General features: G+C 38.3%; 3 protein-coding genes across 8 annotated transcripts; all 3 read left to right on the top strand.

Annotated features, from left to right (window-relative positions):
• Positions 1-630: 630 nt before the first annotated feature.
• Positions 631-6,803, top strand: LOC103995309 (calmodulin-binding protein 60 B). Its single transcript, XM_009415872.3, has 8 exons — positions 631-1,260; positions 1,345-1,420; positions 1,714-1,766; positions 2,377-2,867; positions 3,879-4,039; positions 4,117-4,317; positions 5,890-6,067; positions 6,155-6,803. Exons 1-8 carry the CDS (start codon positions 1,169-1,171, stop codon positions 6,646-6,648), a joined length of 1,746 nt encoding a protein of 581 aa, XP_009414147.2. The 5' UTR covers positions 631-1,168; the 3' UTR covers positions 6,649-6,803.
• A 1,211-nt stretch (positions 6,804-8,014) lies between these two features.
• LOC135619702 (uncharacterized) lies at positions 8,015-15,253 on the top strand. Of its 5 annotated transcripts, none has more exons than XM_065121968.1 (9): positions 8,015-8,299; positions 9,704-9,834; positions 9,933-10,021; positions 10,214-10,308; positions 11,906-12,002; positions 13,184-13,298; positions 13,737-13,891; positions 13,987-14,136; positions 14,758-14,896. In XM_065121968.1, exons 1-8 carry the CDS (start codon positions 8,118-8,120, stop codon positions 14,131-14,133), a joined length of 1,011 nt encoding a protein of 336 aa, XP_064978040.1. In that variant the 5' UTR covers positions 8,015-8,117; the 3' UTR covers positions 14,134-14,136; positions 14,758-14,896. The 5 variants fall into 5 exon arrangements, with proteins under 5 accessions (XP_064978040.1, XP_064978039.1, XP_064978037.1 ...); XM_065121967.1 differs by having other exon boundaries at positions 8,016-8,299; positions 9,936-10,021; positions 13,987-14,112; positions 14,758-15,253; XM_065121965.1 differs by having other exon boundaries at positions 8,016-8,299; positions 13,987-14,112; positions 14,758-15,253.
• Positions 15,254-16,619: 1,366 nt separating this feature from the next.
• Positions 16,620-21,712, top strand: LOC103995311 (uncharacterized). Of its 2 annotated transcripts, none has more exons than XM_018829621.2 (6): positions 16,620-16,804; positions 17,189-17,346; positions 17,440-17,498; positions 17,604-19,370; positions 20,414-20,573; positions 20,651-21,712. In XM_018829621.2, exons 2-6 carry the CDS (start codon positions 17,250-17,252, stop codon positions 21,310-21,312), a joined length of 2,745 nt encoding a protein of 914 aa, XP_018685166.2. In that variant the 5' UTR covers positions 16,620-16,804; positions 17,189-17,249; the 3' UTR covers positions 21,313-21,712. The 2 variants fall into 2 exon arrangements, with proteins under 2 accessions (XP_018685166.2, XP_009414150.2); XM_009415875.3 differs by having other exon boundaries at positions 17,183-17,346; positions 20,651-21,711.
• The last annotated feature ends 107 nt before the right edge of the window (positions 21,713-21,819 follow it).

Here is a 21,819-nt window from a genome sequence, read left to right as displayed (position 1 = left end):
GCTACGATGTTTATGCCCTCCACCCCCACGCCATCCAAAACCTAAAATCTTGCATATATCCATTGGTGGTTGAGCTTGTTTGACCTTTAAACTTTATTTTACATTAAATTATCTAATAATTTATATGACATTAAAAATATTATCATATTTTAGGCATTTTATATAGTTCTCTAACTTCAACAACATAATATTTTTTCATACAGATCTTGACAATAATGGTGCATATGAAATACCTTTAGTATATGAAGGGATATATGTGATGCATTAAAATTTATAATGCTAAATTCGTTAATTTTCGATTATGCAAATATATATATATATATTATATTTATGTGTGTAAAACAATAACGTGATTTCAATGGAAGCATTGGCTCGGCCGTTGTTAGTGCCAAACGGATAAATACTCTTTCCGCCACGTAACCAAACGCCCACTCTTCTTCTGGCCGGGGAACTGACATTAACCCTGGTGGGTCTATGCGGGACCCATGAATAGAGCATTTCCATGTCTCGGGTGAGCTAGCGGGTAAGTGCCAAAATTTTCAAAATAGGGTCCAGTCACTAAAAGAATGTCCAAGGCGACATCGAAAGCGGGGGAAAAGGTACGGAATAAAGCGCGCAAACCACAAGCGCTTTCCCCGAGCTTTTGCTCATTCGCTGCCCGCTTTTACCTCGTCGACCGGCATCTAGGTTTCCGAATCGATTCCCCCATGTGGGATCCACCCCCCTATCGCTTCGAGGTATTCGATCGATCGCGACGGGCCCCTCACGTTCCCCGACCTCGATCGGCGCGCTCCGCCATCTTCCTCGCCCCTTCTCCGAATCTTCGCCGTTTTGGGTACCGTCCAGGGTAGATTCTGCTCCAAAACAGCACCCGTCGATGTCGTTTCTGCGGTCGGTATTCCGCAAAACCCTGAACCCGCGACCTGAGTTTGGATTGTTCGGGCCAATTTCGCGACTGGAAGAATATTGGAATCGTGGTCCCTTTTTTATGGGACTTAATCGATCTCTTTTCCCCACGGACGGGTGTGTCCTTTACGGTTTGGGAAGTTTCGGCGTGTCTTCGCCCCTAAAGTAGTCTTTTTTGCGCTTTCATATATGTCAGTGATTCCAACATCGTGCTACATTGACGCTGTTAAGTGTTCTGCTGATATCACCCCTTAGTTTCCTCATGATGGGTCTGAAGAGGGGTGTGGGAGGGGAAGGGGTAGACGATGGGGTGCCGTTGGTTCCCGAAACAAAGCGACAGCGAACCTCGCTCGAGTGAGTAGATTGTATGATTGAGTTAATGGAAGTCTTATAATTATTGGCTGATTCTTTGTTTTATTTGTGGTTTCTTCAATGCAGTTCTATGAGAGTAGTGATGGCGACGCAATATATACTGCAGCATTTGCCAAAGATAGAACCTTTTCTTCGAAGTGTGGTAAGATTAGGTTGATTGTCATTTTTCTTATGAAATTCGTACTCTCTGGTTATTCAAGTCTGTTAATTACCTTGCAGTTTTTATGTTATATGTGCATAATTGTGGGCTAATTCTCTATACGAATGGGCATCCTTTTCTAATAGCCCGTTCTTTTGGTGATTTTCTGGCACATAAAACCTTTATCTCGGAAGTTGCATGAATCTGAGAGATATTGCATTTTTTATGAAGCTAAAATCATCCATATCAACTTTCAGAGGTGACTTCTTATTTAGTGATCTTTTTTTTCCTGCAAGGTGCAAGAAGAGGTGCAAAATGCTATATGGCGTGATATGCGCTTACCTCCCAGGTAGGGTTTTGGGTTAACCATGATGCTTAATTAAGTGTATTCGCCATGTCAGACGTTGTAATATTCCTATTAGAGCATGAGAATTTTTGCTATTATCTAGTTGACATGGTATGCTTTGATTCTTAATACATTTGGCTAGAACTTTCAAAATTTCTTGTTATATCTAAATTTAATTTCCTGAATCCTGAGTCAATAGAACTTGTGAAAGCCAAGATGGTACTCTTGACAATGACATTTGTTAATTATGATTTTCTTTTTTTTTTTCATTGATTTTTGTTACACTTGCCTTTGATGACTATAGTTTTCTGTTTTACTTCTTATCTACAATTATTCCAATTCTCATGGTCCCCTCAATTGATATGCTAGCTGCTTCGTTCAAACTATTGAAAATGTACTAACATTTATTTTCATTTTGAAGTATTAATGTATCATACATTGATAGTCATGAATCATGTATCTGTGTTCTTATTCCTGCATAATCTACCCAAGTAAGACAAAGCATGCATTAACTTGATGAGTGATTAAATTAGCTGGTAGTGAAATGTCCTATATATTTTTTTTACTATTATGTAATTGTGTGTTCTTTTCTTTTATATTTTGCATGTTATAGAGTTCCCCTTAACAAGATTCAGACAGCTGTGAGCAATCGATACTGTCTACAGTTTCGGAACAGCTTGCCTAGAACACTGTTTACGAGCAGCAAGATAGAAGCTGAGGGCCAAAAGCCTGTTGAGATTGTTATAGTTGATTCTGACTCAAGAGAGATTATCACATGTGGTCCTCTTTCTTCAATCAAGGTTGAAATTCTTGTCCTTGATGGTGATTTTGGTCTCGATGGGCAAGAAGAATGGACTGAAAAGGAGTTTGGTGATAGCATAGTACGGGAAAGAGAGGGCAAAAGGCCTCTGCTGTCTGGTGAACTGATGATCACACTGATCAAAGGGGTTGGTTGTCTTGGAGATGCCAACTTTACTGATAACTCCAGTTGGACAAGAAGTCGAAGGTTCAGACTTGGTGCAAGGGTTTCTCAAAGCAGATGCATCGATAGAGTTCAGGAGGCAGTAAGTGGACCTTTTCTGGTGAAGGATCATCGTGGAGAATGTAAGTTTATCTAAATTTTACATGCTATGACTTTGCAGATTAGATGTGTTATCAACTTTATTGACAATCATGATATATAATATTCTGGACATCATGTGCAAGGATCCTCAAGGATTTGTTATATTTCCTTGGGAACTGAACACTGGCAACAGAATAGAACTAGTGCACCATTTCAAGTTAAGATGTCATGTGTTATAATAGAAATCTATTAATTTGATAGCCCTGATGTCTTTGGAAAATCTATCAACTTCAATGGGAACATCCAACTGAACACATTATCTTTGATGCATAACAAAACTAAGGTTACTAGTTTAAAGAAATATTTGTGAACTTAACTAAAGAAGCTACCATAGGATTTTTTTTTGACTTAAATATTCTTTTTTTGCCTTTTTTAGATATTAGTAGCTTACTGGCACAGGGTTTTTTAAATTAGGCTCGTATGTGTAACCTGGAAATAATTTTTTTCTTTGCTCAACCAGCTGTTGTTTCATAGTCCTTGTTTGCCTTTTATTTATTTGTGAAAGTGTTTTATATGGTAATTTGAAAATACTTGCAATTTCTATAAACTATGTGAACAGAGTGTCACTACTCTGTGTAAACAGGAAGAACAGAGCATTCAAGACATGATATTAAGCAGCTTACTGGAGATCTAGAGGTCACTACTGATCATTGTAGGAATCAAGGACTAACCTGATAAAAAATTGTCATTTGCCTGTATCCTGAATTTATGTAATGTCAGTTAGTGAAGACACTATGGTGCCATTATTAGAATCATAACTTATTTTGTATCTCTTTGCTCTGATGATATGTTGATCTTTTAAATATTAACCAATCTATTGTATTAAAAACAACAACAAGCCAATCTATTTGATTGGTATGTATTATTCGCCTTCTCATTGAAGTCCATTGTTTACTGCAAAGATAAGTCATAAATTACATTTGGTCTACTCCATTACTTTTAATCTCGCAGCTGTTTACTCATAAATTACATTTAATGTGTTTTGATTTCAGTGTATAAAAAGCATCATCCTCCATCATTGAATGATGATGTATGGCGATTAGAAAAGATAGGTAAAGATGGTGTTTTTCATAAAAGGCTTGCAGATAGTGGAATAATGACTGTTCAGGACTTCCTGAGGAATTTTATAATGGATCAGAATACGCTGCGCAATGTAAGAAAGTCAATTAGTTCCCCGATACTGAGTTATTTTTTAACTAGTAGATTCTCATTTCTCTTTCTGATCTGTAGATACTTGGTGGTGGGATGTCAAATAAGATGTGGGAGGCAACAGTTGAGCATGCTAAGAAATGTATTGTTCCAGCAGAGAAGTTATACTCTTACAACTTTAGTCAAGGAGTTGTGCTCCTGTTTAACTCTATATATGAGCTTCTTGGGACAATAATTCAAGAAAAATTTTACTACCTGGATGAACTTCCTGCAACACAAAAGGTTTGTATTTCATTCTATGAGATTAAACAAAATTTATTGTTAGTGATTCCTTTATTTTGTAATTAGTTATCACATTTGTTATGTACTAAAGAGAATTGCCAAGAAGATAATTGTATATTTTTTACAAAAATGAAAAAGAACCTACGACACTTAAATATATATATATGCTTGCAATATAGATTTTTAAAATATATGGTATAGAGAGAGATTGGCTTGGTATTCCTTCTTTAAGTTAGTCATCACATGTGTTATGTACTGGAATAGGTTCACCGAGAAGATAGATTTATATCTTTTGAGAACGGACAAGAAGAACTAAGACATGGAAATTATTATATGTTTGCAAATTTAGATTAAAGAATATGGTTATAGATTGATGCTTGATATCCAATTGGTAGGATTGAGGCTTCAGTTCTAGAGAATCAAAATCTATTATGGAGTTCCTAAAATGGAAGTCCTAATTTGTTGAACATGATCTCAAATGTATAGGTATTTAGGAAACAATAATATCTTTTGATGATCTTTTGCATGTGCATCATGCCAAGACAAAATAGATGGTCATTGCTGTAGGTCATTTAGTGAAGGTCCAAACAACTCAGGCTCTCTGGATTGTATTAGAATCAGGAATCAACCGGAAACTGATTGGAATTGCCCAAGTCTGATGTATTTTGAGATTCCTATAGCCTTGGAAATCTATTGGGGGCTATCATAGTTTTGATTGACCTATTTGTGGAATTTGTAGTTCTTGCCTTCTCGGTCTAATTTTTTATAGGTAGAAGAATTTGATGATTAGTTTACCAATGAAACATCCTGGTCCTAGGGTAATTTTGTGCTATTTTGGACATTGACGAATACATCAAACCCTAAACAAGTGATATTAGAATTCCCCAGTTTAATCTCATATTGGATGAGGAAGGACAATTAAGTTGGTTTATAAGAACTAGTAATAACAAGAATATTTTAGATAGGAGAAGCCTGCTAAATTAATCTTACAATGGAAAATGTGAATTTTCTCGAGAATTCATTGCAAATTAAGAATTCTTGCATTCATATAGAATATGGAAAAACTAAGATGATCCAGTAGGACCATCAGTGGATATGTGGTTACTCTACTAGCAGTGTAACAATCACTTATCACAAGCATTGATTTATTTGCTGAAGTCCTATGATGAAAAGGTCTAGCTGTGAAGCTGAATGCTTCGTATAAGTTATATAGCACATTATGGATGACAAGGAATGGTGTATAACAAAGGTGTTAAATGAAAGGTGCAAATCTTCTACAACCATAGTTTTGGAGGTTATCGACAACATTTGGTGCTTTTTGTTGCTGAAGGTGAACATAGCTTTTGTATTTTCTCTGGTTTCTAAATTATTCTGTAGGGAGAATAGAAAAGATGAGATCATGATAGTAGTCAACGGAAAGGACCAGTCCAGGATGGTCAGCATACACAGGCTTGTAGAGTTTCTCTACAGCTTGGATTGTAGAGGATTTCAAGCCATTATCTAACCACTAAAGTCATTTGCTTTGTGTGAATTTCCATATTCAAACTAGACAATCGCATGTGGTTGTTGCAGGTGTTGATTGACAAATTAAAAGAAAATGCTTATAGGACTCCGGGTCTCATCATGGAGTTCATTCAACCAATGGTTGACAACCGTCAAAGGTTGCTATCACCTGCAACCAACACTTTTACTATCCCAGATATAGGCTGCTTGGATGAACACATTCCCTATATTCCCCTCACAAATCAAGGTAATTGTCATCCAAACTTCTAAATCAATTCGTGTTATGTTTTATACCTGTTGCGGGATTGTCTGTTCATACATATACTTTTGGCAGGCGATCCAGTTCTTGATATGGGTTTACTGCATCAACCCATTCAGGCAGGGATTGGCATCATAGATGATCTACCTGAAATGAAAGACATGTTTCCTGAGATGGGTTTTCGTCTGGCACAGAGATCTGATTCCTTCCAATTAAACACTAACACAGGATTCGATATGCCATCAAGCAATCCTGCAACTCTAGTAGATGACCACCCACTGATGAGTTTCAACGCTCAGGCTGACATGTGCTCCGGTCAATTCCCCATGCTCTGGGATCAACACAATGGCTTGGTTCATGTATCAGATAGCAGTACAAACAGAAGCTGCACCCCAAATGTGCCTGATGCTGGTGCCACGACTTCATCTAGCAAGTGGGTTAAGTTGAAAGCAGTATCAAAGTGGATGGCGCTTGCACGGCGCTCCGCGAGAAGAGTTGCCTACATGAATTTGGCTTACCCGACGGTATCATCGAGCATGTGTGCCAATACTTATGAAGGTTGCTGGTGAGAGGTGTCATCGCGTAAGCAACAATGAAGATTTTTTGCACCTCAATGGCGACTAAGTAGGATTAGAGGATAATGATAACTTTATTGTACATCAACTACGAGAGGAGATCTGTATGTTAATCTTTTCCTTAACCAGCAGTTTAAGTTGTGTATTCACAGTGATGGTGTGATTGTCTATGACATCTTTGTCAGCCCGACTCAGTTGTGGGTCACGTGCGTAAGAGTCCAAAAATGCCCGAGAGGATGATTCGGGTGTTTGTTGAAGAGTCAACTTGTAGGAAGACCAGAGTTGGGTAGGGTGCTCGACTCGGTCCCTCCGACGCTTAAGTTAGGACTAGGGTGGAAAGTAGAATCATACATAAACAATAATTGACATTGGTAATAATAAATTGATGAATTTTATAACGGGTTGGGCTCGAAGTAATATTATACGATAAGAGCAAAATATTTTCTTCTATGTTCACAATTGTTCTTGTGCTTTGGTGGTTGTCATGTCATTTGGGTTTTGTCACTTGTGCCGTCTGAGCAACCATGTGGTGAACTGCGATTAGGGGGTGAATTTTTCTCCTATATTTCTTCTTTAGAGATACACCTTAGGGTCTTCCTTAAGGCGATGAGGTGTGCTTAATGCTTGCTTGGCACAGTGATTTGGTTTTCGAGTCTCCAATAACCAATAATCTCGATGTGTCGTGCTTTGACTTCTCTAACCCAAGAGTGTCTTGGGCATAAGGTCATGTGAGGGAGGTATCTTGTGTGTATTTTTATGCTTAACCCATGAAGGCATTATGCACGTATTTTCATGCTTAACTCGAGAAAAACGTTTGGACGCATTTTTGTGCTTAGCTTAAGGCACCTCAGACACATTTTCATGCTTAGACCGAGGAAAGCATCTCATATGTATTTTCATGTATAGCTCGTGGAATACATCTCGAACATATTTCTAAATTTAGTCTAAGAAAGACTCCATGGATATATTTTCATACTTAGCTCGAGGAAGTGTCTCAAACATATTGTTGTGTTTAGCTTAAAAAAGGTGTCTTGGGTATATTTTCATGCTGCTAAGTCTTGGACTTATTTTCTTGCTTAGCACGAGGAAAGTGTGTCAAACGTATTTTCTTGGTCAAACCTAAAATTAACTTAAGCATCGGATAGTCATTTGTCGGGAACATCTTGGATGAGTATGGTATTGATTGGGATTGAATTATGATAAATGTGAAAAAAATCTCGATTGACTTTAAATATGTATCAACATCGGATAATCGAATTCTGATTTAGCATATGCAAATTTTATTGATGTTGCGTGGTGTTTTAGCATGTTAAACAGAATGCTCCACAGCTTGTGATGTATATTAGTAACCATGCGTACGAATGCTTACGGATTCATCAACATAGAGTTAACCACAACGGATCGAGGGGATAAGGTGTCGTCGCCTCGAGAGACCTCCGACGAAGGAGAGCGCGCAACAGGAGATGGAACGGAAGCTTTCGAAAGCGTCGCGATCGCTGACCTCGTCGGCCATCCAAGAGCTCTCCCACCTCGCCCAGCGGTGCGGGGCCATCAACCTCGCCGAGGGTTTTCCCGATTTTCCCGCTCCTCCCCACATCAAGCGCGCCGCCGTCGCGGCCATCAACGCCGATCTCAATCAGTACAGGTCATGTCCTTTCCTAGGTCTCCTCTTCTTTCCCTGATTCCTTCCTTTGAATAGCTTCTGTTTGGGCTGCTATCTGCTGCCGTTGCCGAGATATCTACTTGGGTGGTCGAGTTCAAGTTTTAGTATGCCCATCTCCTTCTAGTGTGGGGTGGCGATGAATTCGGTGTTCGGAATGTTGGTACTTGATGCCAAACAGTGATAAGTAGAATTTAGGGAATGCTTGGAATCAATCTATTGGAGCTCGTTTTGACGGTATTCAGAAATGATGACTATATGAAGTTAAATCGATTTTTTTTCTTCTGTTAGAGTAAGCATGTGGAAAGTTAATCCATTACAACCTTGACAACGCTCCATTTGAATTGATATGTTTATGCTTTTGATGCAACAATTGAAGAGGCAATATTTGCTGAAATATCACCATTCCATTGTACAATTGTCATTTGGCTTATGGTTTACCAACTTACCATCACTTGCTAACTGTGATGATCAGTATATTAGACTTTTCATGGAAGCCATTAGTTATCTTGCACTAACAACTTTTCTGCAACATATTGCAGAAAAGCATACCTGCAGGACTTGATATAGTTTGTTTGACACTTGATTGTGTAATCGGTTCCATTGCAAACAGTTTTAGAACTCCAATTCTTTGTCAATTTCTCAAATGAGTATGGACCTGAACTGAAATTGCGGTTGTGCTACAATTTTCTTTCGTAAAAGCTCAAGTTGTGACCATATATTTGGTTAACCTGGTTATGCTGTAGTTGGCCAAATGCATGTGCTCAATTCATACAATAATTCCCTACCATTGTTGGAAAGTACATATAAATGATTGATTTAACTCATTGTGATGCTTCAGGTATAACCTAAAATGCCACTGTAAAAGCCAACATTGAGCAATAAATATACATTGGAGCTTTAGGTACCTTGTATCTATCTCTCTTTGGATGGGATCTTAGTCCAACTAACTCTCAGAGTTTCATATAGCCAGACTTTTTTTTTTCCTGATCCCTCTTTGTCTCTATTATCATCAGTTGTACTCAGTCATGACACATACTTTTTATTCGCTGGCAAGTTCAAGTACTCTTTTGCAAATCCATGAATCAAATCTTATTATTCTTTCACTTTGGAAAGAAACCAGACCAAACATCTTATTGATTATCTTTTAGAAGATCTAGAAAAAAATTATGAAATGTCACATTTTAGGCACATGCTTATGATTTGGTTTTTCTGTTGTATGAAAATAGAAGTAAACCTGATTGAGAAATTGTATTTGCACTGATTAGTTAAAATTGTCAGTCTCCAATACATTAAAATTCAGCTCCAGCAAGATTTTGTCAGTGAGTTCTATCATTTAAAATGTTTAATTACTGTAACTGATGTCAATTTTTTTTTTTTTCCTTCAAGGCATGTTCAAGGTATTTGCGACCAGTTGGCAGTAATGATGAAACAAAATCATGGTCTTGATGTAAATGCTCTTACAGATTTTGTGATATGTTGTGGTCAGTCAGAGGCCTTTGCAGCAACCATATTGGCAAGTATGGATATTTTTATCTGTTTTTCAAGTCTTTAAAGAAAGAACCTTACCTGTGTTCTTGAGATTCTTAAGTGTATAATTATTGTTTATATTGTCTAGCAGCAATTGATCAGGGTGATGAGGTTCTGCTCTTTGATCCTGCTTACGAGACATATGAGTCATGCATAATTTTAGCTGGAGGTATCCCTGTAAGTTAAATTGTAATTTCAGTAATTTTGGAACTTGCGAAAAACAATTAACAACACTGCTTGTACATCAATGTTACTCTTCTGCACCTGTGATTTCATGAGGAGGTATATCTTTTAAAGTTGTTTAAGCTGTTCTCAAGTCACTTGACGAGTCATTTGTCTACATTTTGGACCTTTAATCTATCACCAAAGGTCAATGTACCACTGGAGCCACCTCACTGGACACTAAATGTAGATAAATTTATGAAATCCTTCACCAGTCGAACAAAAGCTGTGGTTTTGAACAGGTCAGTACTATATTATCCAAATACTTATATAAGAGCACTTCCTTTGCATTTTGTTCAGTTTTGATAAAATTATATATGACAACGAATAAACTTTTAATACAATGCTGTCGAATCCATGTGAAGCATTAGTTCATTTTTTGTGCATTCTGGTTTATTTTAGTAGCTTATTTCTGCACTCATAACATGAAATATTATTTTTTTGTACTTTGCATATGTCTATCCTTCATGTTTTAATTTCTATCATTAAACTGTTACCATTCAACCTAAAACATTTGAGATGTTTAGCTATGAAACATCATGTTGGATATGCTCAACTGCATTAGTTCCTCGTATAAGTCTTACCTTTGACAAAACTGTGTATCTTGCATGTGCAATTTGATTCCAATCAATGATTTTGTTCATGGTATTGCATGTTGTGCTGACTGCACATATCAGCATGAAAGCTTCTAGAAAACTCTTGGATGTTATTTATGTTTTCATAGACTGTTACTACATAACTTATAATTTAAGAATCTCTTTCTGACAAGATTCTCTTTGATGCTGTGAAGGGGTTCATCTTTGATGCTAAGAACATCTAGTGACATAAAAGTTATAATGATATTATTGTATATTATAAATTAGAAAGCAGCTAACATCAGGATAAAATAAAGAAAGGAAATTGTGATCTTCCTACATGAATGCATTCATGTGTAATTCATTGTCTTCTGTCACAATTCAGTGATAAGAATTACCTGTGCCAGTGATGGTCACTAGGTTGGATGAATTACCCATGTCATGTTTCCTAGAAACTGACCCCCATATTAATACATGTAACTTCTTGTTTTTCTCAATAGGTTGTACTAGCAATGTTCGTCGTTTCGGGTACCGGACCCATCTCGGAGATTTGTTGGATCAATGCATACCAGTCTGTACCGATGTACCAACACATGGTACATCGGTAGGTACCGGTGTTTTGGAGAGAAAGGGAAAGAGGGAGAAGAGGAAGGGATGGTGGAGGAAGAAAGAGGGAAGAAGAGAAAGCGGTGGAGGAGGAAGAAGGAAGAGGAAGAGAAAGAGACGAAGAGACATACCTAAGAAGTGATTAGGACAAAGATCATGTGTGACGGTGTGCAGCAAGGTCGTGGCAATGCGTGAGAAGCAGAGGCATCGATTGCGGTGACAGGACGGAGGGGAGAAGTTACAGCATCAATCATGGCTGCGTGAGAAGCAGAGGTGGCACGGAAGTGGGATTTAGGGTTTCCCACTTTCCCTTTTATATGGTGGACTGGACTGGGGGTAGGTCCGCGTATCGGTTAGCGCTTGGACTGGTATGTGCTGCTCATTTTGTACTGGTCCGGGCGAAACGCAAGTCCTTTTGTAGTTCATCTTAGGTGTTTTTTCCAGTTGTTGGTGGATCGCTTGCTTTTGAATGATGTTATCTATCCAAAGGTGTCTTATCTTGTCATCTAGTTCATTCTTAAAATAAGTATGAAAAAATTTCATGTGTCCTATCAACTTTATTCTTACCAATTCTTTTCAAAGTGCATAATATTAAATGCAGTGTTGTATTTTCTTAGAAAATTAGATTGTACCAAACAACTAATTAGAACTGGTACAGTCCACACAATCCAACTGGAAAGGTCTTCAGTAAGGAAGAGCTTGAAGCAATTGCTGCAGCTTGCTGCCAGATGGACTGTTTGGCTATTACAGATGAAGTATGTAATAAGATTTCTTGACTCTGTATTGGAACTGTACCTTTCAAGCCAAAGATTATCTTTGTCATTGGGCTACACATCTGTGGTCTGCCTGCATTTTTGGTTATACAATTTTTTGCCATTGCAGATATAAATAGCTCTTCACGTAACATAGTTGACTGTTAATTTTAAATGTGGACTCAGTTTCAGACAGAAACACATAAAAATCTTTCAGATAGTGGATTCTGAAAATTTTGGTATGGTATTTATCTATTTAAATTATATAAATAAACTTTTCATATATGTTGGATAACAAGAAATGGCAAATTTGCTTGAGACAGTTCTTGACTAATTGTTCCCTCATCTGCATATCCTAGTTACGTTACTACCTGTAAGCATACATAATGAAAAAGCATAAATAGTTGTAGTCTTGCTAAGCCTTAACCATAAACCAAATTAGGATCAAATAAGACCCAGCTGATATATCGAGTTTGGTGTGTGGATGTTGCCTTTTTCATCATCCAATTGATGCATAAATTAAATTAGCCACTGGAGGTCTATGATTTGGTGATGAACGTGGGAACCCTAGATTCTAAATTTGTTAATTATTTTTTACCTTGCTTGGCAGATATGAGGCATTAATGTGAAATTTCCTTGGTAAATTTTCAATTTATAGAGGTGTTTCCCTATGTATAGCTTTTTCTTTTTGGTTTTTTATCTCCATGTCTGACATTTATCATTATCTGAATCGAAGTATTGGATTATCTAATTATCCAATAGGAAATACGAGAAACAATAGGTCTATGAATGATATTTCCATCTTTCTTGGTCCTTCAATTTCATATATGGTATCTTGATAAAAAATATTTATAGAAGTACTGAATTATGAGAGGGACAAAAAAATAAAGAACCAACCCTGATGTCATAAGATGACAGTGGACCTAATTTAGTCAGTAACAAGAACAACTAGCCCAAAATCTTAATAAAAATTGCATGATTATCCAAATAAGTGATCAGATTTATCTGAGAATTCAAGTATCACATTGTATGGATAATTTGATAATCTATCACTTCTTTAATTGTGTTGTCTTACACAGCTTCAAGTATCATCAGTCACTACCAACAGTGTTGTAGGATAAAACTTTAGCCTGTAAGTCAACTTGTTTTATCATAATAATCTTTGTTTTTAACTTTTATTTCAGGTGTACGAATATATAACTTTTGATTTGCAAAAGCACATATCCCTTGCTTCCCTTCCCAAAATGCAAGAAAGGACAATCATCACATCATCCTTGTCCAAAACTTTTAGCGTAACAGGTGAGCAGCAGTGGCCACAATCTGATTGCAATGTTGCAAATGCTCTGGGTGTCCTGTTCACTGTCATGTATGCTTATGCTGGCAGCTGAATATGGAAATTTGGTAGCTTGCTTTTGTGAGTTATCTTACTTAATTTACATTTTCAAAAGAAAAACTATTTGTGAATCAGCAGCTATGATGAATTATTGGCAACAAATTATTTGCAAAGTAGAGCCTTAAGATGCAAGCCAATTGATGACAGCTAACTTTATTTATTTTATAAATCCTCCAAATTGTTCTTTTGTTCAATTCTTGTTATGTTCTAGTCCAAATTCCAACTAGATTTGTCTTTTGTATCTTTGATATCCCAAAAAGGCCCTACTCTAGAGGGCTATTTTGCAAGTTACATCATAAACTATTCAGGCCAATCTTTCGGGTATTATGATTGAGAGCTAACAGGTTGGAGGATTGGCTGGGCTTGTGCACCGACCACCGTTGCATCAGCGATAAAAAATATCCATGTCCGCATCACAGATTCAGCTCCTTCACCTTTCCAGGAAGCAGCCTTGGCAGCCCTGCAGAGTCCACCACGATATTTTAAGTCTCTGAAAGCAGTGAGCAACTGATCTTACTTTTTCTTCTTTTTGTGTGGTTGAAATGAGACTACCTTCAGGAAGGCCTTCAATATTTTTGTTGCATAACACTCAAGGAATATGAGGCGAGAAGAGATTTTGTAATCCAGATGTTATCTGATGTTGGCTTTCAAATAAGCTTCAAACCTCAAGGATCAGTTTTCGTGTTTGCAGAGCTACCAAAGAATTGGCTAGTTTCCGATGTAGGTGACATTGCTTTCTAACTTGTAAGGTCTTCACAATTTTTTGTCATTCTTCCTGTAGAATTATATAACGCAAATTTCCATCTCTGTGCAGCTAAATTCTCTAAATGTGAATTCTGAATGTCAATCTACTTGTTTATATAGCCTGTACGGTGTAGCAGCCAGAAGTCTTTTTCATGCTATTTTGCATGCACCATAGAGCATTCACATGTTTGCAGACGCAAAACTAGCTTTGTTAGTTGTGTTCTTAGATTACATCCGACCATATCCATAAGACAAAGTTGCTAGCAATCTGACACATAAACTTGAATATTAGATAATACCCAACATAAATATGATATCTCATATCATCGAGATCAACATTTTCACCCTAGGTTTTCCAGTCTGAGGGTTTGTTATATCTGCAGCATAGTAGAGAACTTGAATGTTCTCCATGGTGATCTTAACATTCCTATGAGAGAACACATGTACTTATCAATATTACAAAAACAGAGCTTGCATATGATTCAGTTTTGTCAAGAAAATATTGATCCAGCTCTTTACAGCAGCTTATCTGACATATATTATCACATTCCAACAAATAATTTTGTATAAATTGCATATATATTCCTGCTGACATGTTTGCTTAATGTCTATGTTTTGTAGATCGAATTTGTCAAGGTACTAATTGAGAAAGCAGGAGTGGCAGCTGTTCCTGGATGTGGATTCTTTCATGGAGACATTGATGATCAGAACCTGCGAACAAGATATGTTAGGTTCGCTTTCTGTAAGGGCAGTGATACTCTGAATGCTGCTGCTCGGAAGCTGCAAGATATTGTAGGGAGCACTGGACACTTGCAGCTATGACTAAAGGTAGTTCCTGCTGATTCCAACTAGCTAGTCGGCCTTTCTTGGAAGAGTTATTTACCACATTTCATGGCTGGCTAAATTGCATCCATTGGCCAAACCAAGATCACGGGTCCTTACCAGACTGTTGCCATCTATCAGTTGGAATTAGATCACTATTTCCCACTTTTTCTTTCCGAGTGCTAATGCCAACTTCAAATGCACTCTAGATGATGAAAGGAATATAGCTATTAAAATTTTAGGTAGAACTGTGGATTCTGTTTATGTTTTCTCAAGCAGTTTTTTGTGTGAAATCCATTGTTGACTATGATTTCTTTAGAAGATACTAGTGACTACAAATCATTGGGACTTTGAAAGGTTTCATCGTGACACCAACTTCACAATATGAAATGAATTAGGTAGCCAGTCTTTCTCTACTGCTCCATCTTTTTCTCTGGTCATGGGTATGTAACTACTAGTGCTGGCAATATTCCTTTGTGATAAAAGCATGTTGAGCAATTATGTGTCTATGTGGATTTGGAAAGGGTTATAAAGTAGCAAGTGATGTTAAAATATTTAGTCATTTATTACGTGATATACCTTCAATATCGTACCGTACCGATATTTCGAGGTTGGCTCGATACGGTATGGTACCAACATACTAAGCGGTACTAAGGGTATACTGAACGGTACACCAGAGCTTATCGAGGGATTTCCTCTTACTGTAGCACCGACACAGTATATTACTGTAGCACGGTCCGTCCGGTAGCGAGCGGTCCACGTATTGGTATGTCGTTAGATTGGTACGTACCACCATATCGGGCGATACCATTTGAAATTGCATGTCATGCCTTCAACCCCTAGTCTCAATATAGCTATTTAAACGTAAATAAAAGAAATGGCCAAATTGATATTTAAAAAAATAAAAAATATTATATTAAATGATGTATTTGAATTTGAGACTCATAATTTATGCGACAATGGACAAACTGATGCATTTGCGATGTTGCTCGATGCATTTCGTCGAATGTATCTTCAATCTCTATTTTAGTACAAAATTCTATCCTCACATCTTTCACTTCAAAAACATTGTCGTGTTTCTCATCTTAATTTGATAATTCATGTCAAATTTTGTTGTAGGATTCAGGTGAAGAAGACACACAGTCGTCAGTGTGTATTTAAAGCTTTTCCTGCGGTCATGGGGTGCCGTTGCTGCTGCGGACCAGAGACGCTGCACTCCAACACGGTTCGCATCATTGTCCTCTTCCTGCGGGGCCCTTCGTGCCACGTTTGTTCGAACTCGAATCTTGGAGCTCCACGTCCTCCGATCCTGATGTGGACCCCGCTGGACCTTTCAACCACGCGACACCACGTCATCGACCGAGGTCGTCGTGCCGTGGAGCCCAAGCAGTAGATCCCGACTGCCCGAACCGGTCCCGTAACACGAGGAGCCCTCGATCCGCCGTCCTTTTTCTTCGTGTTCCGTGATAAACGGACGAGATGGTTTCAGGTACGAGAAGCGAAGGGCCCGATGCGTATCCGCACAGACCGACATATAGGAGCGGTTGGAGCAGACTTGGGAATCGTTTGGAATTTGAAATGGATCTCCCTCCTCCAAAAGAGCCGTTGGGTTACGGTCGCCCCCTTTTAATTTAAGTTTTTTCTTGTTATATATTAATTCCATGGCGTTTCTGGCCATTACTTTATCAACCCGATCTCGCTCTCTCTCCATTGACGGTCTCAGGGCTAAACCCGATCTCTCGCCACCAACACCCTTGGCGTAGCCGGGACTCACGGGCGGTTCTTGGAGAGAGCAAGGCGGGGCGTGGCGGATCCCGTTGGGCGATTGAGTTCCCTCTGGGTTCAGGTTGGCCCTTCGGTTTCGGAGAGTTTGTTCTTCTTATGGTGAAATGGATCGGTCGGAAGCAAACTGTGATTTTTGGAAATGTTTTTCTCTTGTGCTGTTTTCTTGGTTTGTTCATGCGTCGACTGGTTTGAAGATTTAGATCGATCGGGCCCTTGTGGAATTTATTGAATAGATCTAAAGCTTGTACTTTGTTTCTCATTTGTTCTGTGAAGTTCATGTCTCTCTCTGTTCGAATCAGTAATTTTCTTGTGTTCTTATTTGGTTGATTTACTCGTTGAGCGTGCAAATGAGTAGGATCTGCGCTATTGATACCTTTGGACAGCTGAAGTTGTCTTCTTGCATTGAAGTACTTCGATTGTTTTCGTTCCTTTTGTGAAGTTACAGAGACGATGCGTTAAGGGTGAAATGTGCCTTTGAAGGGTTCATAAACACTTGAAGATTCACAATGGGAGGAGAAAGGGGTGGTTCGAAGACTGGTGGATTCTTTCACCTCTTCGATTGGAACCGGAAGTCAAGGAAGAAATTGTTCTCCAATTCACCTGGTAAATCTACTTGCCCCGTTCGCAAATCATGATGCTTAGTAATTCTTCCCTTCATAATTGGAACTGGATTCTTTCCTCGTGTTTATCATGCAGAGGCCACGAAGCAAGGAAAGAGAAGCAACGATACTTTGCCGGCAACGCAGCTCCATTTGGTGAGTTGTCTTGTTGCACTTCGTCAAATGGAATTATTTTCTCTATAGGTTGACTTACCTTGGTTTATATTCATCTTTATTACTCACCTGTTATTGTATTGCCAGCTTGATGAGGATGAGATACTTGGAATAGCAAGTGTCAAAGGAAGTAGTGACTACAGTTGCGCTTCATCAGTGACTGATGAAGAGGGCAATGGGACAAGAGCCCCAGGAGTCGTAGCCAGGCTTATGGGTCTCGATTCGATGCCAACAGTGGGTGTCTCAGAGCCTTACTCCACTCCTTTCTTCGACACACGATCTCTTCGTGACAGCCATGGCCAAAGAAGTCCTGATTTCTACACAAATGAAAGATGCCACCATGTTCCCCATAGAGCTGAGGGATGTTTCAGGAAGACTATGGAAACAAGGTCTCAGAAGATGCCAAGCAGCCCAATAGAAAGGTTCCAAAGGGAGATAATACCTCCAAGGTCAGCAAAGGCTCTACCACTAAGCCACCACAAGTTGTTGTCACCAATCAAAAACCCAGGTTTCAGCTCAGCTAAAAGTGCAACACAAATTATGGAAGCAGCTGCAAAGATTATTCAGCCAGGGCTTCAAGTTCATCCCAATACAAAGGGAAAAATAGGGTCACCTTCAGTACCTATAAGAGTTCGTGATCCAAAGGAAAGCATGGCAGCTCCAGAGAGGACATCGCGGTTGTTACAATTATCCAGAACACCCATTGACTTGACTAATGTAGAGTTCTCTAGGGAACAGCCCTTGAACAGGAACTGGAATAGGACAGAAGAGATTGTGGTAGTCAGGTCCTCTCCAGATCCTTATGAAATCAATGCAGCTGGAGCAAGAGCTAAGGGTAAATCCATTTCTTTAGCGATCCAAGCTAAAGTTAATGTTCAGAGAAGGGAAGGCTTAGGTCCATCAACTAGGAGTACAGCAGTTCAGAAAGAGCAAGAAGAATATAAAGCAAACCAACCATTCAGGAGCCAAGCAAACAATCAAAAGAATAGGCCATTGAAGAAGTCCTCCCCGGCCAGTGTTTCTGGTGTCCTCAGACAAAACAATCAGAAACAGAATTGCCTATCAAGTAAAGGCAAATTGGGTTCAAAGCAGTCGATTTCTCATCAGCAAGGAAGGAAAGTTCTATCTGGGGATGCCTCCTCTGGAAAGAATAGGAATGTAAACAAGATTTCAGGAAACTCCAGAGTTGGATCCAGGAAACAAGTTCTAGAAATCACAGGCCTTGATACGGAAGGGTCATCATCCAGTAACAAGGACTTCCCGCAAAAGAAAAGGTTAATAGAAGGGAGCTTCAACCTTGAGAAGAGTTCACAAATAGATAACGGGCTTATGAACAGACATGAAACACATGTTAAACCTGATATTGTAGTAGATGAGCATACGAGGCGTTCTGAGGATAACAGAAATGCAACAGATATCATATCCTTTACATTCACATCCCCGTTGGTAAAAACATTTGGTGGATCTCAATCTAGCAATTTGATGGTGGATAAATGGGATAAAAAGAATGGAGGCTGCTTTGAAAAGAATTTTTCGGATGTAAACAGAAAAAGTCTACCATCTCCAGGGTTGAATGTTTTAAGTGGTGATGCGTTGAGCCATCTTTTAGAACAGAAACTACGGGAACTGACATCTGGGATTGAACCATCCCATAACTTCATAAAAGCAGCAAAGTTTGCAGCTCCTGTTCCTATTCCACAGGATTCAAAATCTGGTTCCGATTGCTTGAGCTCTGTGACAGCAGACCATGAGGAGTTCCCAGTAAGGCCACCCAAAGATGGTCTTGGCAATTTATATGACACTAGCATTTTGTCGACAAATGATCAGGTGACTGGAATCAAGAATAAGCTGCAGGTATGTTTAATGTTTCCTGAATTATTTACCATATTACAATGATTTATGTTTATAATTTCTTTTTATTTTGATAAACCCAGAATATTTGTTTTGGTTATTTTGTTTAGTAGCCAAAACAGCTTTACCAACAATGGTCAGGAATAATTCTTATTACACCACTAGAAATTGTCTGAGCCTGCAACATGCTTATCATATTGAGTAATGAGTATATAAACAAATTTTCATTATTTTATTTTAAATTTATGATAAAGTCAGTAGTTTTAATCATGTATGTCAACTAATCTATTAACTTTTGAAGAATATATGCCTAACTCAGAAAAAATTCAGGTTGGATATTGTCATTGCCTTTTACAATTCATTTATGCAATCTGGAATGGTTTAATTGTTCTTTCAACATAAAATGCACAAGTTACTCAGGGTTTTTAACTTGGTATATCTGCCAGACTAGAAATATGGTGCCTTTTGGACCATGCATTACATGAATATTTTTAAGTTGTCTCTGCAGTTTTCATGTGTCGTAGGTACCAAAATGATTTAGTTTATCAATGAGGTTTTGGCTCTTAAGATAGAAAAGACCAGATTCTAGTGTACATATTTATGCATGACCCCATGATTATTATGATGTTAAAAATTCTTGCTTTAAGCTGCTTGTACAGATAGTGTAGAGAATCACACTATTAATCTTTATTAAGCGGGCTAATTGATAAACTACTTCATTTGTACTATATGGAAAATACTAACATATCTACTTGGAGAAAATGTGCCGACAGTTGAGTTTTCCATCACATCCTGTAGTCAACTGCTTCTCATTGAGGGAAAGTATGCTTCAGATTTAGTGACGGGAACATTTGCATGAGTTGGGAGCGAATGGCTTATTCTTGATACCTCCATTTATCAGTTTAAAGTAGCATCTAATTTAATAACAACAAGAAGCCATAGTGTCTGGGGTGGCCCTTTAAGTACTATCTAGTTGTAGAAATTAATTCCCGTGGCAAGTTAAAAGTTGTGTTAACTCCTTCTGGCACATTTTAACACTATTTCAGGTAGCAGAAAGGATTGAACACAGCAGCAGCAGTAGCAGCAGGAGCAGTGATGCCCGCAAGGAGGTGACCAACTACCATCATCACAGTCCACTTTCCATATTTGAAGCATCCTTCTCAAGTGAAAGTTGGCAGTTATCTGAGAGCTCAGGAAGTACAGATGGTAAACATAATTTATTTAATCCGTCTACTAATTTAGTTTGTTGTTATTACAATGAAATATTCTGTTTATTTCCCCAGGAAGCAATCTGTGTCCATCTTCTGTCAATGCTCAGAATATTGTTGACTTCAATTCTTCAAGGAAATTAGCTGAAACAGAGCCCGAATTATCTGATTCCGCTTCTTCCTTATCTAAGGATCCAGTGGAGCGGTCACAATTCAGTGGTGCAGACAATAAGAAAGCAGACGAACAGGAATTAGCATATGTGAAGGAGATATTGTGCAACAACGGATTGACATACAAAAATTTGGGCTCATATTATTTAACTCGTGTTGGTGAGACATTTGATCCTATTCTTCTGAATGACCTTGAAGACAGCAGAAGTAAGAATGGGCAAGGAGAGGTGATAAATGATAAGGCAAGGAGCAAGTTATTGTATGACTGTGTGCAAGAATGTATGGACTTGAAACATAACCAGTACTTTAAATCAGGATATCAAGCATGGGTCAAAGGAACAACGATCACTAGAAAGGATTTGGCCGAAGACATTTATGATGAGATTTTAAGATGGAAGAACATGGGAAACTGCATGGTAGATGAGCTTGTGTTCAATGACATGGGCACTCACTTGGGAAGGTGGGTAGATTTTGAGATTGAGGCATTTGAAACTGGCAAACAGATTCAAGGACAGATTCTGAGCTCCTTGATTGATGAAGTTCTAGCTGATTTCCGCATAAAGTAGAGCATCATTTCTACCTTACCTGCTGCCTAAGTTAGCTGATCCAGTCCACTTAGCTTTGTCTAATAGGATTGATATCAACAGAATGTACTGCTCAAACATGATTCGTAGCTGATGTATCCATTAATTTGATTCAACTAGATGGAAAGTATAACTAGTCTCCTGTTGTCTTTAAGCCTAGTTTATTTGGTGGCATATAATGAATTCTGTTGTTACAGTAGCAAACCATTCTTTGGTTTGCTCTCTCTTACTGCTGCCTTCTTTTAAGACAAGTGGGATGTTGAGATATGTAACGGAGGAAGAAATCCTTTCTCTCAATCAGCTACCATCAATGGGATATGTTGCTCCAATTGGATGGATTAAAATTAATTTTATCATATTGTAAAAGGAGTGATGCTTTGAGGAAAATAATGGAAATGAGAGTATTCTGTGATGAAAAGTGAAAACAAAGGTTTTTTCTAAAATTTCATTTTAATATAAAGGCATTCGCTTTTGAATATATACATATAT

This window comes from Musa acuminata, chromosome BXJ2-8 (genome assembly GCF_036884655.1).
Source record: "Musa acuminata AAA Group cultivar baxijiao chromosome BXJ2-8, Cavendish_Baxijiao_AAA, whole genome shotgun sequence".
Taxonomy (NCBI): Eukaryota; Viridiplantae; Streptophyta; class Magnoliopsida; order Zingiberales; family Musaceae; genus Musa; species Musa acuminata.
Note: the sequence above shows the minus strand (reverse complement) of the source record. Positions and strands in the feature narration are given on the sequence as shown.

What these genes read in the sequence shown, in the direction of transcription:
- LOC103995311 (XM_018829621.2), top strand. Translation starts at nt 17,250, where the DNA reads ATGGGAGGAGAAAGGGGTGGTTCGAAGACTGGTGGATTCTTTCACCTC. An exon ending in ATTGTTCTCCAATTCACCTG is followed by an intron (nt 17,347 to 17,439) that starts GTAAATCTACTT and finishes TTTATCATGCAG; the next exon opens with AGGCCACGAAGCAAGGAAAG. An exon ending in GAATCAAGAATAAGCTGCAG is followed by an intron (nt 19,371 to 20,413) that starts GTATGTTTAATG and finishes ACACTATTTCAG; the next exon opens with GTAGCAGAAAGGATTGAACA.
- LOC135619702 (XM_065121965.1), top strand. Translation starts at nt 8,118, where the DNA reads ATGGAACGGAAGCTTTCGAAAGCGTCGCGATCGCTGACCTCGTCGGCC. An exon ending in CAAAACTTTTAGCGTAACAG is followed by an intron (nt 13,299 to 13,736) that starts GTGAGCAGCAGT and finishes GAGAGCTAACAG; the next exon opens with GTTGGAGGATTGGCTGGGCT. An exon ending in ATTTTAAGTCTCTGAAAGCA is followed by an intron (nt 13,892 to 13,986) that starts GTGAGCAACTGA and finishes ATAACACTCAAG; the next exon opens with GAATATGAGGCGAGAAGAGA.
- LOC103995309 (XM_009415872.3), top strand. Translation starts at nt 1,169, where the DNA reads ATGATGGGTCTGAAGAGGGGTGTGGGAGGGGAAGGGGTAGACGATGGG. An exon ending in GAAGGATCATCGTGGAGAAT is followed by an intron (nt 2,868 to 3,878) that starts GTAAGTTTATCT and finishes TTTTGATTTCAG; the next exon opens with TGTATAAAAAGCATCATCCT. An exon ending in AACTTCCTGCAACACAAAAG is followed by an intron (nt 4,318 to 5,889) that starts GTTTGTATTTCA and finishes TGGTTGTTGCAG; the next exon opens with GTGTTGATTGACAAATTAAA.